The sequence below is a fragment of the Hydra vulgaris genome, chromosome 03 (assembly GCF_038396675.1).
Source record: "Hydra vulgaris chromosome 03, alternate assembly HydraT2T_AEP".
In the NCBI taxonomy this organism is placed as follows: domain Eukaryota; kingdom Metazoa; phylum Cnidaria; class Hydrozoa; order Anthoathecata; family Hydridae; genus Hydra; species Hydra vulgaris.
The window spans coordinates 16,878,196-16,896,977 of record NC_088922.1 but is presented as its reverse complement, the minus strand read 5'-3'; the positions used below and the strand labels follow the sequence as shown (position 1 = coordinate 16,896,977).

Here is an 18,782-nt window from a genome sequence, read left to right as displayed (position 1 = left end):
AAGCTCCTTAAATTAGCAAAAGGGCACAAAATTTGCTGCTTTTCTCCTCCCCTTCCCTCCTCCCTAATTAAGGGGTATGGGTAGCCTACCCTCATCAATTCTTGTTTGAGTAGCCTAACCTCGGCCTAGGTTTGTTTTCAATATTACTGATCTCTCGTAAGACTTGTTTTTTCGGACTTACTAAAGAGGGGTGTCTGAAAAAAACTTATGACTTGGCCAGGAATCGAACTACGATTGTTGCCGTCGAAGTGTATATCATTAACCTCTCGGCCAAGTACACATACGCTTACGTGGAATTTAACTTTATTAAAATTAATATTTCTATATTTATATGAAGACGTTTTTTAAATTGGGATCGTGTGCCGCAAACAAAGGACTTTGGGATCGTATAAGGTATCTAAGGTACCTCCTCTACCTTTTTTTTTCAATAAACTTTTTTATTGAAAAATAAAAAAAGTTAGTGGGGGTGAGGGGGTGAGGGAGGATTTGAAAGTGGAGTGTTTGAAAAACGGGGTTATTTGAAAAAAAGGGGTATTTGAAAAATGTACGTACTTTTTAAGGGGGGTGAGGACTTAAAAGAGGGGTGTCAAATTTCAAAGTTTTTGGCGTACGTAATTTATGGACTACCTCTAACTACATTGTGAAAATTAAATTTTGATCATATAAATCAAATAATGTGACGATTCTTTTGGCAGTTATCAATTATTGATATTTTCAAAAAATTTTTATTCTTCTTAAAAAACCTGAAAAAATATTGGGGATCTAAAAATTATGAATAAGTAAACGAATCGTAAAATATCATGCATAATCTTATGCAGGGTCATAATTAGGGATGGTACTTTCAGTTATTTTGATGTAAAAACGCGAATTACTTTTTAGCGTAAATTACTTTACATAACTCATATAAAAATATATAATTTACTTTCTTTTAAAAGTAATTTGTTTTTTTGTATATAAATTATATAACGTGTAAAACTTAATTACTTAAGTTAAGTTTTTTAAATGAGTAACTGTTACTTGAAAAAGTAATTTACTTTTACAAGTAAAAGTTATTCACATTTTTACTTTTACTTGTAAATGTAACTTACTTTTAATGGTAAGTCGTGTAAAGTAAATTACTGTTAAAAGCAATTTTGGTTATAATTATGTAAAAAATTTACATCAAAATTTAATTTATTTTTTAAATGTAAAATTAGTTATTTATGAAGTAAACTTACGTAAACATCATATTTAAAAAACATAACACTTACTTTACAAAGTAAAATAAAACTACATCATAACAACAAATTACTTATTATAACAACAAATTAGCAAAAATAGCTTACAAAAAAGTAATTTGAAAACATTTACAAATAAAAGCAATTTTTTTCTTTGAAATTTTATACTTTACTTTGTAAGTAAAAACAATGTAAGTTATATTATTTACTTTCTCAAAGATTAGTTGATTTAACATAAATTTTGAGATAGGAAGGGTATTCGAATCCATTGCCTGTTTGAGGGCACTTCTGAGTAATACTTCAGGTAATGAAAAATAGTTGCACGTTTGTCTTTAAGTTAATGAGCAATTAAATATCAACTGAGAAAAAATGTTAAAAATTTGACATCAAAGTTCTGTTTTATATGATTTATTGACTATTTGAAAAATTAAAAGAAAAATTAAAATTTTGTCAGATGGTTTTTCTTGGACTACCGAACAAATTTTTAACTTTTAAACGTTTTAAACTTTTAATCGCTTAAAACTTCAAAACGTGTAAAAGTAGTTGAGTCTATATTTTGAAACGTTTTAAAAGTATAGAATAAAATATAAATATAATTTATAAAAGTATATGTATTTAACGTTTATAAATTTTTTTTTTAGTTTTTGTTGTAATTTGGAAAAAATATTAGCGTAATACAGCGTAATTGCAAATTTTTAATAAACATTAGCAGATATCTTTTAAATAAATTTTACAATATCCAATTATTAAAAATAAGTATTTAACGTTATGGCAAAAATAGATAAAAAAATTTAGCATTTCGACTTGTTCTAAGAAACTTAAACCAAAGTCAGTCAATTTAATTACTTATTATAATTTTTTTTTTTTTTTTTGTCAAAAAGATTTATTCACTAATGGCATAAAAGTAAAATTTTCAACTTTTCAACTTTTGTTTTAAATAATAATAACTATTTACGAATGCAAAATAAAAAGTGAAAGTAAAAAGCTGAATAAAACTACTTTTTATTAAACTTATTTATTAGTTTAAAAAAATTTATTAGTTTAAAAAAATTTATTAGTTTAAAAAAATTTATTAGTTTAAAAAAATTTATTAGTTTAAAAAAATTTATTAGTTTAAAAAAATTTATTAGTTTAAAAAAATTTATTAGTTTAAAAAAATTTATTAGTTTAAAAAAATTTATTAGTTTAAAAAAATTTATTAGTTTAAAAAAATTTATTAGTTTAAAAAAATTTATTAGTTTAAAAAAATTTATTAGTTTAAAAAAATTTATTAGTTTAAAAAAATTTATTAGTTTAAAAAAAAAACAAGAATTTTATTATTTAATAAATTTTCTCAAAAACTCAAAATTTGCAAATAATCTTGCAAATTGCAAATGCAAAAATTGCAAATAATCAAAATTTGCAAATTTTTGCCGCTAAAAATTGATTGGGAGGCCGCTGCCAACAGCTTCCGCTTCCCTAAAAAGTTGGCCTTTCGGTAGAAAGTTACTTTGCCGCCGGGCGGCATTATTAACTCTGGTCGTAACAACCACTCTAACAAAAATGAAAATTAATTTTTTTTTTTTAATTTAATTAATAATAGCTATTCATAAAACTGTTGTCTGGAATGAACTGATTTTAATTTGTCTATTCCAGACAACAATTATTCCTTTATTATTCTATTATCTAAAAATTATTCTAGTTAGTCATTTCCAGAAATAAATTTCATTTTAGTTTTTAACAACAACCACGCTGAATAAAAGAAGCCAAAATGCAAAACTTAGAATAAAATTGCAAAATACAGAGCCATTTCCAAAGCAAGAACAATAAACCAGACAGTCTTTTAAAAAAACTTATAAATAACTTATGTACATAACTTCAAGATGAATTAAAAAAATTGAAAATTAAAGTTAAAAAAGTAAAATTAAAAGTAATTAACTTAAAAAAAGTTTATAACTTTTCATAACCACAACAACCGTTTATTTTAATTTATTTAATATAGCAAATTTAGAAGGATGGTTCATAAAAGCACACTTTCAAATTTAAAATTATATGGTCGATTATGAATAAAAGTGTCTTGATGTTATTTTATTATACAGATGAAATAACTTCAAGTTTTTTTTATTTCAGTAAATTTTTGTTACTTCTTTTACTTTAAATTTTCAAAAATTTAAAGTAAAAAAAATAACAAAAGCGCAAATCACAATATTTAAACAACCAGATTCCAATCACATATTTAAAATCAGGCCCGTAGCAAACTTTTTGTTTTTGTTTGAGAACTTAACTTTATGTAACGACATGGAGCAAACTCCTAACATTCATATATTCATGTTTATGTAAAGCTTTTCAAAAGTATTGCGATAATCGAAGTCTGTTAACAATAAACCCCTAAAAAGTTAACTTCCCTTTTATGCCATTAGTGTGAGAGCAATGAGTTTATAACATTTATAAATACATTTTTTTAATAAATTTAAGTTCATTAACAAGTCTCTAATGTCATGCAATAATCTCTTAGTGTTCAAAAACTATATTAATTTTGAGCAATCTCCCCAATTATTTAGAGGATTTCAAATATTATTTTAAATTAAGTTATAAGTTCGTCTGACAATCAAATTCTGTTCCTCATTTCAAAAGTTCGGAGCGAAAGTTTAATCAAATGACGCGGACTTAAAATTTGTGGAAGAATAACGAAGAAAATCAAGTTTTTATAAGTGGTTTTGGTTATAAGTTTTTTTGTATTTTTCAAACAATATTATAATATTGTTCAAACTATTTTTTTTTATTATTAATTTGATAGAAATCAAATTAATTTTTTTTTCAAATTAAATTTTGGCATTGATTTTTTTTTTTTTTATTATTACAAAAATACATTCTTTAATGCAGTTGTTGATTAGAGTTTTATATTTTTTTATTTTTCTAAATTTGCCGTTGCAAATTATTACTTTTCTTTGGTAAAATATACGGATGGCGGGGGCAAGAAGAAGACAAAAATAGTCTTATTGCCAAGCCCTTGAATATCCGTTCATAATAAAGTCATTAAAAACTGCTCATTAAAAATTAATGATCATATGTTTTTCTTAAGTTTGAGTTTAATAAGTTTATTTTAGTTGACAATTATAGTTTTGTATTTTTTTTGGAATATATCTAAAAAGTTAACATACGAGTAGCTGAAATACCAAATTCTCATTTTTTAGTATGTTATTTTAGAAAAAGAGAAATTATTTTTAAAAACACATACTAAAACAGAAGAATTATTGCATAAATAACCGAAATTTTGAATAGTGTTATTATATATAAATAAATAATAAATAATAATAAAATAAATAAATATAAATAAATTGGTTTAAAAAATGTTATCCATGAAAATATAAATTAAACAAAATACAAAATTTAATTTTCAATTAATTTAAATACAAGTATTGCGTAGTATTATACCACGTGAAAAGCAATGTAAAGAGGTTTCATAATTTGAAAATGCGGCAAATCCTTTCATCATCAAACCGATTAGAATTTCTTAATCTTAAACAGCATCTTTAACTAATAATATTATTAATAGTTACAAACAGAGGCGTAGAAAGAATTTTTTGGTGTTCGAGATAGGTAACTTCCAGACATGGAGCAAACTCCAAACATTTATATGTTTATACTTATGTCAAATAATGAGGGTTTGCAAAAAATTGCGATGATTGGAGGCTTGGAACAAAAAAGCCCCAAAATTTTCGCCCCCCCTGCCCCAAACGTGAGAGCAACAAGTTGATGAAGTATTTTTTGTACTATTCTTAACTAGACTTATATTCATCGATAAATTTTAAGTTTCATAGTATTATCTATTAGCGTTTAAAAATTATTACTATATAAAATGTGCAACCCCCTCAAATTGAGGGGGGTTTAAACTTTATATGGTCATAATTTTTGAACGCTAAAATATTTTTAAATGAAATCTAAAATTTATCGATGAATATAAGTCTAGTTAAGAATAGTACAAATAATACTTCATCAACTTGTTGCTCTCACGTTTGGGGCAGGGGGGCGAAAATTTTTTGGGCATTTTTGTTCCCAGCCTCCAATCAACGCAATTTTTTGCAAACACTCATTATTTGACATAAGTATAAACATATAAATGTTTGGAGTTTGCTCCATGTCTGGAAGTTACCTATCTGGAACACCAAAAAATTCTTTCTACGCCTCTGGTTACAAATGATTTTAATGTGTTGCTAAAAACCATATTAAACTCATTTAAAGACTTTATGGTAACCAATAATATAATGATGTCTATTTGCGTAAATTTTGAGATGTACTCTATTATGAGATATACTACTATAATAGAGTACATCTTAAAATTTATCTCATTATCAACAGAATCATAAATGAGAAAACATTGCACTGCAATTGCAACTTTTGCGATTTTTAAAAACATTAAAACCGCGATTACTGAAAAGTATTTAAAATTTTCAAAACTAGCGCTTTTTATTTTTCACTTGTTTTCTTTAGAGAAATACGTGAAAAATAGTTCGCTCAGTGGGCTAATTTTCAAAAAAGCTGGCCAAAAGTCACAAAAAAAAAAATCACTATTGCGATTTTATTATTTTGAAACTACATAAACAAAGCCCTGTTGCATTTAATTGTATAAGAAAAAATTGTATAAATTTTAAAGTTACCTAAATCTACGCAGTTAAACATCTGTTATTAAAAACACTTAATTGGCATTTAAAAAAAAAAAAAAAATGTGGTCAAATAAGTATCGTTTACAAAAAAGTTATTTATCGTTACTAAAAAACTAACTATGGACGATACTATTCAAGGTATTTATATAATATTTTAGTAAAAAGTTTTATATTATTTCTCTAAATTTTATGCGAAAAGTGCGAACAAAAAAGTACAGAATAAAGTTTATTTATTTTCTTTAACCTATTTTTCAAGCATTGAAAAAGTAGTGAACCCGCGAGATTCCGCTTAGTTATAATTTGGATGTTGTTCATAAAAGTGTATTCTAAAGATTGATTAAAAGAAAAGGCACCTATTTTTGCCTATTACTTCATTAACTTATATTGCGTAGTGCTAGTCGTGTTTTTTAGTAAACAAAATGGCGGTGTTTTGTTTTCTTTACAAAATCAGTCAAATTGTATATAGTTATAGTTATTATGTTTCTTGAGAAACTGATTTTGTTAAGTGCAATAAAACTACAAAAAAATTAGTAGCACACGTGAATGAGATTTTGACAAAGTTAGGGTGTAGGGGGGGGGGGAGACAAACCCCCTCGGTTACGACGTCTTTTTTACCTCAGCTACGACGATTTTCGTATAGTTTTATTGAATTTTACAAAATCAGTTTCTCAAAAAACATAATAACTATATCTATATACAGTCATATGATTAACAGTATATTTTACCTTTCTCTTATATATCGAATTTATATAATATTATATATTATCGATTACTTTTTACTTTATTTTTAATTAGTTTAGTAAAGTTATAATTTTTTTATGATTTTTTCAATTAATATCTAAGGTTCACAAAAAGATCATTTGCAAATTCCTCGAATTGAAATTTTTTAAATTTTAAAAAACGAGTTATCTTCAGATCTAGATGACCAGCCTAATATTTTGCAATCACAGTTGTGTCTAAGAAGAAAAATTTGTTTCCAATTTTCAACAGATGATAAAAAGAAACTAAAAAATGTATTGACAAAATTAAAAATAAAATGGAAAAGTAGTAACCGAACAAAAAAAATATTTTTAAAGACACATGACACTTGGTTAAAAGCCTCAACAAATATTTGTGTAAGTTATTTAATGCTTATCTCTATTAAAGTTTTAAACTTTTTTATATTTACTAAACATTTAAATAATTTCAGATTGTTCAAGCACGAAATAAAGAGAGAAAAAGCCATAGTGCAATGGGTCGACCACCTTTGAATTTTGATGAAGCTAGTGAACGAACGAAACGGCGAAAAACAGACGAAATGCGTTCGACGTTTAGTTCATCCGAGTTAGCATTTGCTTCTCAGATGAGTCTTCGGGCTTCAGGAGCATGCAATGCCGGAGTTACAGTTAAAGATTTACCTTCCACAATTCGACACCGAGTCGCAAACTATATAGAGAGCCTTAAATTGTCCCAAATTTCACAAACATCTGAACTATGTGCTGAAACAGCTCTTTCTATACTAATGGAAGCAAAGCTTTCTAAACATCAATATTGCATTATAAGAAGTGCTGCAATTGCGAATAGCTCTTCTTTTTTACCATCTTACGAAAAACTTAAAGAAGCCAAGAAAATATGTTACCCTGAAGATATCACGGTAACTGAAATAAGCGCCGAAGTAAAACTGCAATCTTTATTAAATCACACTTGTTTAAGAATTATAAAAACTCAACAAAATGTAATTGACTCCTTGAATGTGAATATTTTATCAAATTTTATTTTAATTCTTAAGTGGGGGTTTGATGGCAGTTCCGGTCATAGCGAATATAAACCGAGATTTGCCGATGGAAGAAACTCAGATGCAAATGTTTTTCTGACTTCACTTGTACCATTACAACTTTAGTGTACAAATTCAGTTTTAGGTCAAGATATTATTCTATGGAAAAATAGGGCACCCTCATCTACTCGGTTTTGCCGACCTATCAGACTTCAATTTCTTCACGAAAATGTCCATACAAGCATTAATGAAAAAGACTATATTGAAGATAAAATTAAATCACTGGTTCCTCTCATCATTGTTCAACATGAAATAGAAATTAAAATACATTATAAATTGGTTATGACAATGATTGACGGAAAAGTTTGCAATGCAATAACATTGACGAAATCAACAATGCGGTGTTATTTGTGTTCTGCTACTTTGAGTCAATTCAATAATATCAATTTTGTTAAAGAAATAAAAGTTGACGAATCAAAATTGGAATACGGTTTATCAACGTTGCACGCATGGATTCGCTTTTTTGAATGTTTTTTGCATCTTAGGTATAAACTTGGAATAAAAAAATGGCAAGCACGTTTTGACATTGAAAAAAGTATAATATTACAACAAAAATTGTTAATCCAGAATGCTTTTAAACTGCAGCTAGGGTTAATAGTTTATCGACCGAAACCAGGATGCGGTAATACAAATGACGGAAATACAGCTCGAAGATTTTTTAAAAACTCACAAGTGTCTGCTGATATTCTAGGAGTGGATTTAGAACTAATAAATCGGTTTCATGAAATTTTACAGGTATTATCTAGTGGCTTTCCAATAGACGCAGACAAATTCGATAACTATTCTACCGAAACTGCACTACTTTTTGTTGAAAAGTATCCTTGGTACAACATGCCTACAACAGTACGCAAAGTACTTATTCATGGAGCCTTAATAACAAAAACAGCAATACTACCCATAGGACAACTATCTGAGGATGCACAGGAATCGAGAAACAAAGACTTAAAAAAATATCGCGAAGATTTCTCCAGGAAAAATTCCAGAAAAAATACAATGCATGACGTTTTTTGCAGACTTCTGGTTTCGTCAGATCCTGCAATATCTTCACTTTTAAAATCTCATGCAAAAGTTAGCAGATCTTTGTCTTCTCAAGCTTTACAAATGTTATTACCTCCGGAGGTTAACGAAAACTCTGAAACTCATTCGTCTGTGATTGAGTTTATCAACAATATTTCAACAATAAATGATTCAGATGACAGTGGTGATTTATTTTAAAGTAATATAAATGAAACAATTATGATAAATGATGCAAATAAAAGTTTTCCTTGAACAAATAAATAAGTAGAATAAATAATGAATTTTTCAAATTATTTTTTTTAACATTGCGGCATAATAATACAGTCATAATACATTATATATCGGTATTATATATAATGTTTATATATGTAATGTAAATAATACATTAGTCTATTGAACTTAAATGTCGAATTAGAACTAATTGGTTAAACACGAAAGCCCAAAGGCATTTCTAATAATTAATGTTTTAAAAACACCGCCATTTTGGATCTACCGTTATTGAATTTTGGTACACTTATGCCAAATTCAAAGTTGGGGATTCAAAAAAATGCTTTACAGAAAATTTCCATTAATTATAATCATTTTTTGACTTTTGGCCAGGTTTTTTGAAATTCCGCCCACTGTGGTTCGTGAGAAAATTTTCGTGAGAAAATTTATGCTGAGGATTCTTGTTTACTCAAAAACGTTTTGACTCTTCTCATTAAAAAACGAACTTATTAATGCTTGGAATTAATTATGCGCAAACATCTTACGAAATTAAACAATCCGGTACTACTTAACAGGGATAACGGGGTAAATGTTGCTTCAAATAGTTAGAGACTATTATTTTAGAAAATCATAAAAAAATGAAGCAATCTTTATTGACGTTGTCTTTGTAATGACTTCTTTATGATTTTAAATATTTTATTTTGTAACTGTTTTTAAATTGGTATTAGGGACTTTAAGCAAAGACAACGGGTTTTGTTGACAACGGTAAACTTAAGGCGATTTTAATTCCCGTTCTGAGTTTTTCCGTTTTTAGTTTTATAAATTAAGCAAATTTATCTTAGCATTCGCGTAAACAAATATGGCATCCTTACGAGAAACAAAAGAAGTTATTTTAGCCGCTTATAGCCAAAACAAGATTTCAGATGAAGAATTCCTATTACTGTATGATATAAATTCCAGTACAAATTTTTACTTTCCATATCAGAAATACCAACATTTTGAATTAGATTTAATGACAGATGATGAATGTTTTGCAGAATTTAGATTTTATAAAAATGACATCTATCGTATCGCAGAATACCTGAAGAAATCGAATCGCAGAATACCTGAAGAAATACCTGAAGCAACAGATCAGTTTTTAATGGCATAGAATCCTTCTGTGTTTTTCTAAAGCGATTTGCTTACCCTTCACGCTATTTGGACTTAATTCCTCGTTTTGGTCGACCAATTCCCGAGCTATGTATGATGTCAAACGTAGTCATGAATGGAATATTTTCAAATCACCACCACTTGCTCAAGAGTTTTAACCAGAATTGGTTAGCTCCTAATCAACTGGAGCGTTATGCTTTAGCAATACATAATAAGGGTGCCCCATTTGATTTTTGCTGGAGATTTGTTGATGGGACAGTTAGACCTGTGTGCAGACCTGGACAAGACCAACAAGTATTGTATAACGGGCACAAGCGAGTTCATTCAATTAAGTTTCAATCAGTTGTGGCTCCAAATGGACTAATAGCAAATCTGTTTGGGCCTGTAGAAGGTTGCAGACACGATAGCTCAAAGCTTGCCTCGTCAAATCTGTATAACTTATTACTACAAAATAGTGTAAGACCAAATGGAGATCCTTTATGTATTTATGGAGATCTAGCATATCCACTGAGAACTCATCTTCAAACCCCTTACAGTAATCGTTATGCATTAAATCCAGAACAAAAGGAATTTAACAAAGCTATGAGTAAAGTAAGATCGTCTGTGGAATGGGTTTTTGGAGAAATTATTAACTATTTTGCATTCCTGGATTTTAAAAAAAAACTGAAAGTACAATTAAGTGCAGTGGGAAAAATGTATCAAGTTTGTGCATTATTAACCAATGCTCACACTTGCCTTTACAAATCAAACACATCCAATTATTTTGAGGTTGAACCCCGATTGTTAGAGCACTATTTTTTATAATGATTCTTATATATTTTCAGGTGTTAGCAACTATATAACTTATAATTATTCGTGTTTTATATTTTCTTTATTAATAATTATCTCCTACTTAAAATATAAATGTTTAGAGTATCAAATTCCATAATTTTTACTATAATTACAATGATAAATCAAAATTTATGAACAGTATCTTATTGATTATTTTTTACCAAATTGGTAATATGTAACAATTTATTATTTAAAACTGACATCTTTAATTGATTAACTTGCAACTAATTTTCTTTTTTATTCAAAAAATAAACAATCGTTTTCTCAAAATGTTATATATTTATTATTCATCACTTACATACATTTGGTGACAACCATATCAAAAATATAGAATTGAAATATAGAAACAAAGAAAATATTTACTATATTTATCTATCTTATTGTTTTTGTAAAAGTTGCACAACTAATCCAAGAATTTGCTGATTTTGTTGAAGAATATTTGAAAACATTTGATTTTGTTGTTCTTGACGAGCTCTCAGCTCTTCTCGCTGCAGGTTTAGTTCTTGTAATCGTAATTCACGATCTGCTTCAGCTTTTTCTCTGAGATACTGAATAGTCTCAGTTCCTGAACTTCTTTGTTTTTTTGAAGGTGGAGTAGTTACATTATTTTCTGTATTTTTACGTGCTTTTGTTTCCATAAAGCTTTCCATAGACTATTTTCTCATGTCCTCTGCTTTCTCTCTCTTAGCTTCCTCATCATTTTGTTTTTCATTATGGCTCAACTCTTCTTCGCATACTTTTATTTGTTCTAATACACTTTCTAAAGCTTCATCAACAGGAGTGACCTGAGGACTAATTCCACTTGCTTTCTCTTCAGTCTTCTGTTTAGATAAATATTGAGAAACCAAAAGATCGAATCTTTCTCTCACAGCACGAGCGTATATATATCATCATTAGAGCTCGAACAAAGATTATTTGCAATTGTTTTCCACGAACTTCCCCTTTCTCTGCTTCTTGTTTTATGTTTATAAGGTTCTATTAGCATTATTTCTCGTAACAGCAGTTCGTCTTTCAAAGGACTCCACACCATAATTTTTCTAAAAAGAAAAAATAAAATATTTACAAACTATTGATGACATTTTCTTTCAAAACATTTTAGTCAACTATAAGTCATAACGTTCAAGCTAAGTTTAGAGTTTAGAAAAGTTTATTATTGAACTTTTATTTTTAATGGCAGGGTTTTAAAAATAACTCAATAACAAGCCTAAATTATTAGTTATATTCTTGTTATAAATACAACAAATATATTTATACTTAAAATAAATCATATAAAAATATACATCACCTTTTTCTGCTAATTTCGGTAACTTCAACACTTTTTTCCATTTCAACGCAAAAGCACGCGTTTTTGAAACAACCGCAAAATGGCTTTTTTCTGTATTAAACTAGTTCAGAACGGCATGAGGATAAGGGAATCACCGTAACTGGGCATGCGTAGTAAAAAAAATATGACGATTAGTCATAAAATCCCGTTGTAGATACGCTTCCGTCGTGTTTGCTTAAAGTCCCTATTTTACGCACGATGACGGTCTATACAAATTAGACCGAAATATCACATAAAAGAAAAATTAGTTTTTATTTATTTTTCATTTTTTCAACTTATATTTTTTACATTTTTTTGTATGTAAATGTTAATTATATTTTTAAATTTAATTATAACTTAAAATTTTTTTTTTATAGATGAATTGTGAGTTATTAATTTAATACGCTTAGTCAGTTATTCTCCTTCGTAGCTTCTTTAATTAAACTGTGATCTCACACTCTTCTTCGACTTTTAAAACTTTTTAAAATTATTACATTTTGATTAGGATTTTGCATTTATGTTTTGATGCATATATAGCTTATTTTTTTAGTTTATTAGGTTTATAGGTTTTTCAGTTTTTTGTTGCATTGTTTTTATTTTGGAAATGGTATAGAAAAATAATAAGCTTTGATGTTATAGGAGTCAAAAGATTTGAGTCAACTTTTATATCTATCGACTTTGTTATGCTATATGCATAAAATGCTCAAGCAACACAAAACGAAACGTTTAATTAGATCTCTAAAGAAACTAAAATCAATACTTTCTACCATTTTCTGTAAACTATTGAAAATCAGTAAAAAATAAGTGGGAGGTGTGAATCAGACCTATCATGAAAGACCTGTGAACAGAACCAAGTTTAAAAGTTTACAGTAAAAAAAAAAACACACACATGGAAACAAAGGCTTTTATGTTATAGGCCAAAGATCAACTTTTAAGGGTCCGGACTTTCTAGTAACATACAAATGGCAAGCACTAAACTTAAGAAATGTTTGTATGTTTTAGGGTCTAAAACATTCTTATGAATAACAATGCCAGCATATAAAATAAATGTCCTAAATCAGTTACCTGCCAACGGTTAACCTCAGTAAATTTACTAGGCTGCCTTGCAATTTCAGAAGAATGCTTTTCTTTAACTTGACTTATTTGATTGACTTCCTTTAATTTGACAAATAAAATTTTTTATTAAGTTGGCAGCAGATAATCTTCCGGAAAATATTCGTCAATACGAGTCCTTAAAATAATATAAAATACGGCGCATTACGCCTAAACAAACCAAATATACATAGTCTAATGGAAATTGTCTAACAAGATCTAGACTATGTATTCATACATTGGTGTCACGATGTGATGATGACACCTGTTATGATCATTTCTTTTAGAATAATGACAAATCCGTAGCCCATTATCAGTTCTTATTAAATTGTGATTTGTTGTAACATATACTATCATGACCTTGAACAGAGACACCATATTCATTACAACGCTCACACGCATTGTACACTAAGTTGTCCACTACATTGTCCAACTGTTGCACAAATTTTGAGCATATAGAACAGCAAATATTGCAGCAATATAGTAGGAGTGTTATTTGTCATAGCTGGTATCCAGATGGACATTAGAAGACCACCTATGTTAAACAGAAGTTTAATTTATTTGTCAACATAACTATTATACTTTAATATATTTTGAAGAGCTTTTCTTATACCAGGGTAAAAATATTCTCCTACATTTAGTTCAGTGGTTTGAACTTTATCAAATGTGCCCAATATAGTTCCTGAATCTTTTGATAGTTGATGACCATGGGATCTTAAAATCTTAAACAAATTATCGACACTAGCTGGAGTGCATTGGTGTTGTAGAGCCCAAATACGAATGAGTTTAGATAATAATTGATTAGAACTGGCATCAGCCTGTTCAGTACAAGTTTCGTAAATATCATTAGCATTACTTGAAGGAAATTCTATTATCTCAGACAATCAATTGTTATCATGAGGTTCAGCAGAATTATTTTCCGAAAGTAAGTCTTTATTAGATTTAGGAAACAGTAATTTTTTTTAAAGAAAAACTTTTATTCAACTCTTGATTTTTATTTCTTAAGTGCTCCTAATATTCCCACAAAAAAATAATATTTCCACCTCTGCACATAAAACTAGGTCTATTTTAAGTATATAATCTCACAATTTCCTGGACTTTCATTTTCAAAAATCAAAGTAGTGTGTTTAATGGTCCACAAATTCGGTAGCTGATTATTATTGTCAAAGAACATCAAAATTATTTTTCAATACGATTTAGAAGCTTTTTAGAAATTAGTTTTTTCTCTGCTTGTTTTTTTGTTACCAAATTGCAAAGACTAGTGCATGGCAAGCACTTTTTACCTTACTTTAATATAACGCTTATTGAAACTCATATAACATTTTAAAACAGAGATGAAACAAAAATAAGCACAAAGTATCAAGTAGATACATTTTACTACTGTTGTTATAAACTAAATTATTATAAAAGTTAATATTAAATGAACAGCGCTTACAAAATCACAGAATGCATTACATGTGCTTATTTCACTATTTGGTAGTTTGCAGATCAGCATATGTAAGAAAAATCTATATACAAAAGATAAATTAAGATAATATACTATGCTTTGATGCAACTAAGGAAAGTTTAGTCAAGTTATTTCAATAAATCTTTTTTATCAATTTTTCAAGTTAAAAAATTGGGAAAATTAAAAATATTATTACTTTTTTATTTTCAAAATAAAAACCATTTAGCTATACAGTTAGAATTAATAAGATAAAATATTTAAAAAAAAAGCGCTTAACATATTATTAATTATTGTTACTAGTATTGTAAAATATTTATGCAGAAAATATATCATAAATATAAAAACACTGCAGTTAAAAACTGCTAAAAATGCGCGTCTTACCCAGTAAAAACAAAATGCATGTCCCACATGGTTTCTTATCTGGGTTCCGTAACAGATTCATGGGAAACCATATGAAATCCATGTGGGGCAAGTTGTTTTTTCACAGAGCAAGTTGTTTTTTTCACAGAGCATAACAACAAAAAAAATACAATCAAAAGTTAAAAGTAAAAATGCAAAACCACAAAATATACGTATAAAATAAGCAGTTTACGTCTTCTATCAAAAATGTAACTTTAAACCACTTTCATTATTTCTAATCATAGTTATAATCTTAATCCCAATTTACTTTCCATAATCTTAGTCATAATCCTACCCAGCTAACACAAAACGTTCAAGTACGTCGACAAACGTTGCGAACGTTCGAGCACGTTCTATGAACATTCATAGAAACTTCTTGAACGTATGTTGAACGTTTTTTTAACGTTTTGTGTTGGCTGGGTAGTCCCTATTCAATAAAATGATCATTTTGAAATTTCAAGTTTGACATTTGGTCGGTATAATAGAAGGTTGTCATTTTCGTCATATTTATGAAGAAATAATTTTCCAAATTTATGCATGTATTATTAAACATAATCTTTCTTTCTAATTGGAAAGTACTTCCAAAAACGACATTTGTTGCTGATGGAATCGGTTGTATTCCAATAACTACATTTGCTCGATTCTCCAAGCTTGTTATATGATTGGCTTGATTTGGATTTAAGCTTAAGGTGTTGTTCTGAGTTAAAACTGGTATTATCATTTACTGATAAATGCCGCATCTGTTGTAAGCAAGAGTCTTTGTCTTGGACAAAAGCCTCAAAAAAGCTTAAGTATATATATATACATATGTATATATATATATATATATATATATATATATATATATATATATATATAACCCACAATTTATTAATTCCTAATATATTATTTTTCATTGCGTTCAACTACTACAGTCTTGGTATAAGTAATGGTGCTGCGTCAAGTTTATTTTATTTATTTTGACACGTGACTTTTTTTAATAAATCAACGTATTCGCATGAATAACTCTCGTAAAATTATGTATAATTTGCAAGTGGACTTTGATTGCCTTTAGAATGATTCTCTCTTCTGCCAACCATTAGTATCTTTATAAACATTATAAACGTATTTTATGTTTATAATGATTATAAAGATGAATTTCTGACTTTAAGCAAGTGCGCGCATATATTTTTTAAAACGAGAATGTTTACATTCTCGTTTTAAAAAATATATGCGCGCACATGCTTAAAGGCATAAAAAGCAAATTACTGGAAATTTTGACGGCTGGTGCCTTATTAAAACTTTGCGCTCGAGGCCAAAGCTCTTCTTGCACCCTTACCTTATAAATACGTCTCTCTCTCTCTCTCTCTCTCTCTCTCTCTCTCTCTCTCTCTCTCTCTCTCTCTCTATATATATATATATATATATATATATATATATATATATATATATACATATATATATATATATATATATATATATATATATATATATATATTTATATATATATATATATATATATATATATATATATATATATATATATATATATATATATATACATATATATATATATATATACATATATTTTTTTTTTGTGCATCCCATAGTGATAAAAAACGTGATCAATAAATTGGTTAGAAAAACGTGATCAATAAAATGGTTAGAAAATGGTCATAAATGTGTGTGTGTGTGTGTGTGTGTGTGTGTGTGTGTGTGTGTGTGTGTGTGTGTGTGTGTGTGTGTGGTTTAAGCTTTAGATGGATGTAAACCGTTTGAGTATTAAGTTAATGTTTTAATTGATTGAGATATCAGAAGATTTATCTAATGTCCAAATTAGGAGAATTGAGGTAGTGGCAAGAAAATTAAAATTATCAAAAAACCAAGTATAACAAAACAGTTCTTCTTTTTTGCAACTTTTCTTCTCTTTTTTTTATGACAAGTATTGAGAAGATGGTACTGTATACCCTTTTAATTTAGTTTTACATTTATCTTAATCAATATCATTTCCCTATATTTTATTTTTTAGGTATGGTAATACTCATTTGCTTAGTTGTTGCTATGGCTATATTCAGTCTTAAATCTAACATTCCGTTGTTTTTTACTATAAACATAACTGCTGCAGTTTTAATATCATTTTATTACTTGTACATATTGTTAGAGGCGCAGTGTTGTAGAGAAAAAAGATACCTTGAATATTCAGATAACAGTGATGAAATAGATTATACTTTAAATATGATCTATGAGAGTGATCCTCAAATTTATTTTACAGTTGAATGCTACCACCAGGTAATAGAAGGTTATGGTGAAGAAGCCTATACAGTAAATGTAACCACCCATACTGAATCTGTAAAATTTGATTACAAAAGTTGTCGAGACCTATCAGATCGTAGTGAAATTCCGTCTGCTCGAAAAAGCATTATGCGAATAAATCTATCAAAAGTGCTTTCTTTTAGGGACGAACAAACAAGCAAAAAGTTTGCAAAACTTCGATCGGATTTAGTCGAAAGAAACAAGAATAAAGACTTATATATTAAATACGACGAAGATATTAAAATTCCTGGGTTTAAAGACAAAGTTAAAAACTCCAATGCTACCCGGCCGTTTTGGATGAACAAGTTTTATTTTCAACTCGCTCATTTTTTAACATTATCATGGCCTTATAGATGGTTGCTAAACAGAAACGTTCAACAAATAAATCATTCAATCATAAAAGAAATTTCCATTTTTGACTACAGACAACCTTCATCGAGCGTACCATATCCAGTGATCTAGTGATTTCTTTTAACTAACCGTTCTGGAACGTAACCTATAGGTAATTTGTTGCCGCGGTGTAAAAGATATAAAATATTAAAATTATCCTCTGTCATAGAAAACTTGACTTATATAACGCCTATTTTTTTTATTTTAGAATAAAATAAAATTTAAACAAAACACCAGTTGTGTTAAACATTTTGTTTAACTTGAAAACATTTAAGTTTATCTTAGTTTGTTAACACTTAAGTTTATACTCAGGTATATATCGCTGGATTAATAACACAAAAACATATCTACAAATTGTCAAATTTATGGATATAAGTATTTATTTAAAATTGCATAGCATATAAATGAATTGTACAACTTTTTCTTTGAAATGTATTTTGAGTATTATTCTCTTAGGTTAAAATTATAAGTGGGAGATGTACCGATAATGTTACTTACGTCGGTATAGGTTTTTGATACCATCTCGAAGTAAACGTAAATATTTCTAAACAAACGTTTTTTGATACAATGTAGTGTTAACAGTATTGGCTTTATATAATGATCTGTCAGGGTTTCTAACTGTGGTTTGAGATTATTTTGCAGTTATCACATGTGTTTGGTTAGATAGGATTTTTTAAGCAGTTTTATATTTGTTTTACCAATAAGCTCTTTGATATTGTGACAGGTATTGAATTGTTGCGAGTTTATTGAATTGATCTCAATAACTTCAAGTGATTTTTTGTAGAATAGTTCTTTTTTACTGCAATACTGCAAGATGAGAGTATAGGGGCGATGTACAGAATGTGAGATAAAGAGAGAACCTCACATTCTGTACAGCGAATGCGTAGGATCTATAAATTGGAATTAAGTTTAATTGAGTGTAAATAATCTTTTTAAGGCGCTTAAGTAAATAGGGTGCTGACTTAATAGAGTTATGAATTTT

General features: G+C 28.1%; 2 protein-coding genes across 3 annotated transcripts in view; both read left to right on the top strand.

The window, feature by feature from the left end:
- Positions 1–18,255, top strand: part of LOC136077983 (uncharacterized) — a 42,312-nt gene extending 24,057 nt beyond the window's left edge. For both annotated transcript variants that reach the window (XM_065792493.1, XM_065792494.1), the window contains one exon: positions 17,127–18,255. In XM_065792493.1, the coding sequence (XP_065648565.1) occupies positions 17,127–17,872 (746 nt within the window). In that variant the 3' untranslated portion in view covers positions 17,873–18,255. The remainder of the gene's footprint in view (positions 1–17,126) is intronic.
- LOC136077826 (uncharacterized) lies at positions 5,980–8,907 on the top strand. Its single transcript, XM_065791979.1, has 3 exons — positions 5,980–5,998; positions 6,776–6,975; positions 7,050–8,907. The coding sequence occupies exons 1-3, from the start codon at positions 5,980–5,982 to the stop codon at positions 7,737–7,739; spliced, it is 909 nt and encodes a 302-aa protein (XP_065648051.1). The 3' UTR covers positions 7,740–8,907.
- Positions 18,256–18,782: the final 527 nt, after the last annotated feature.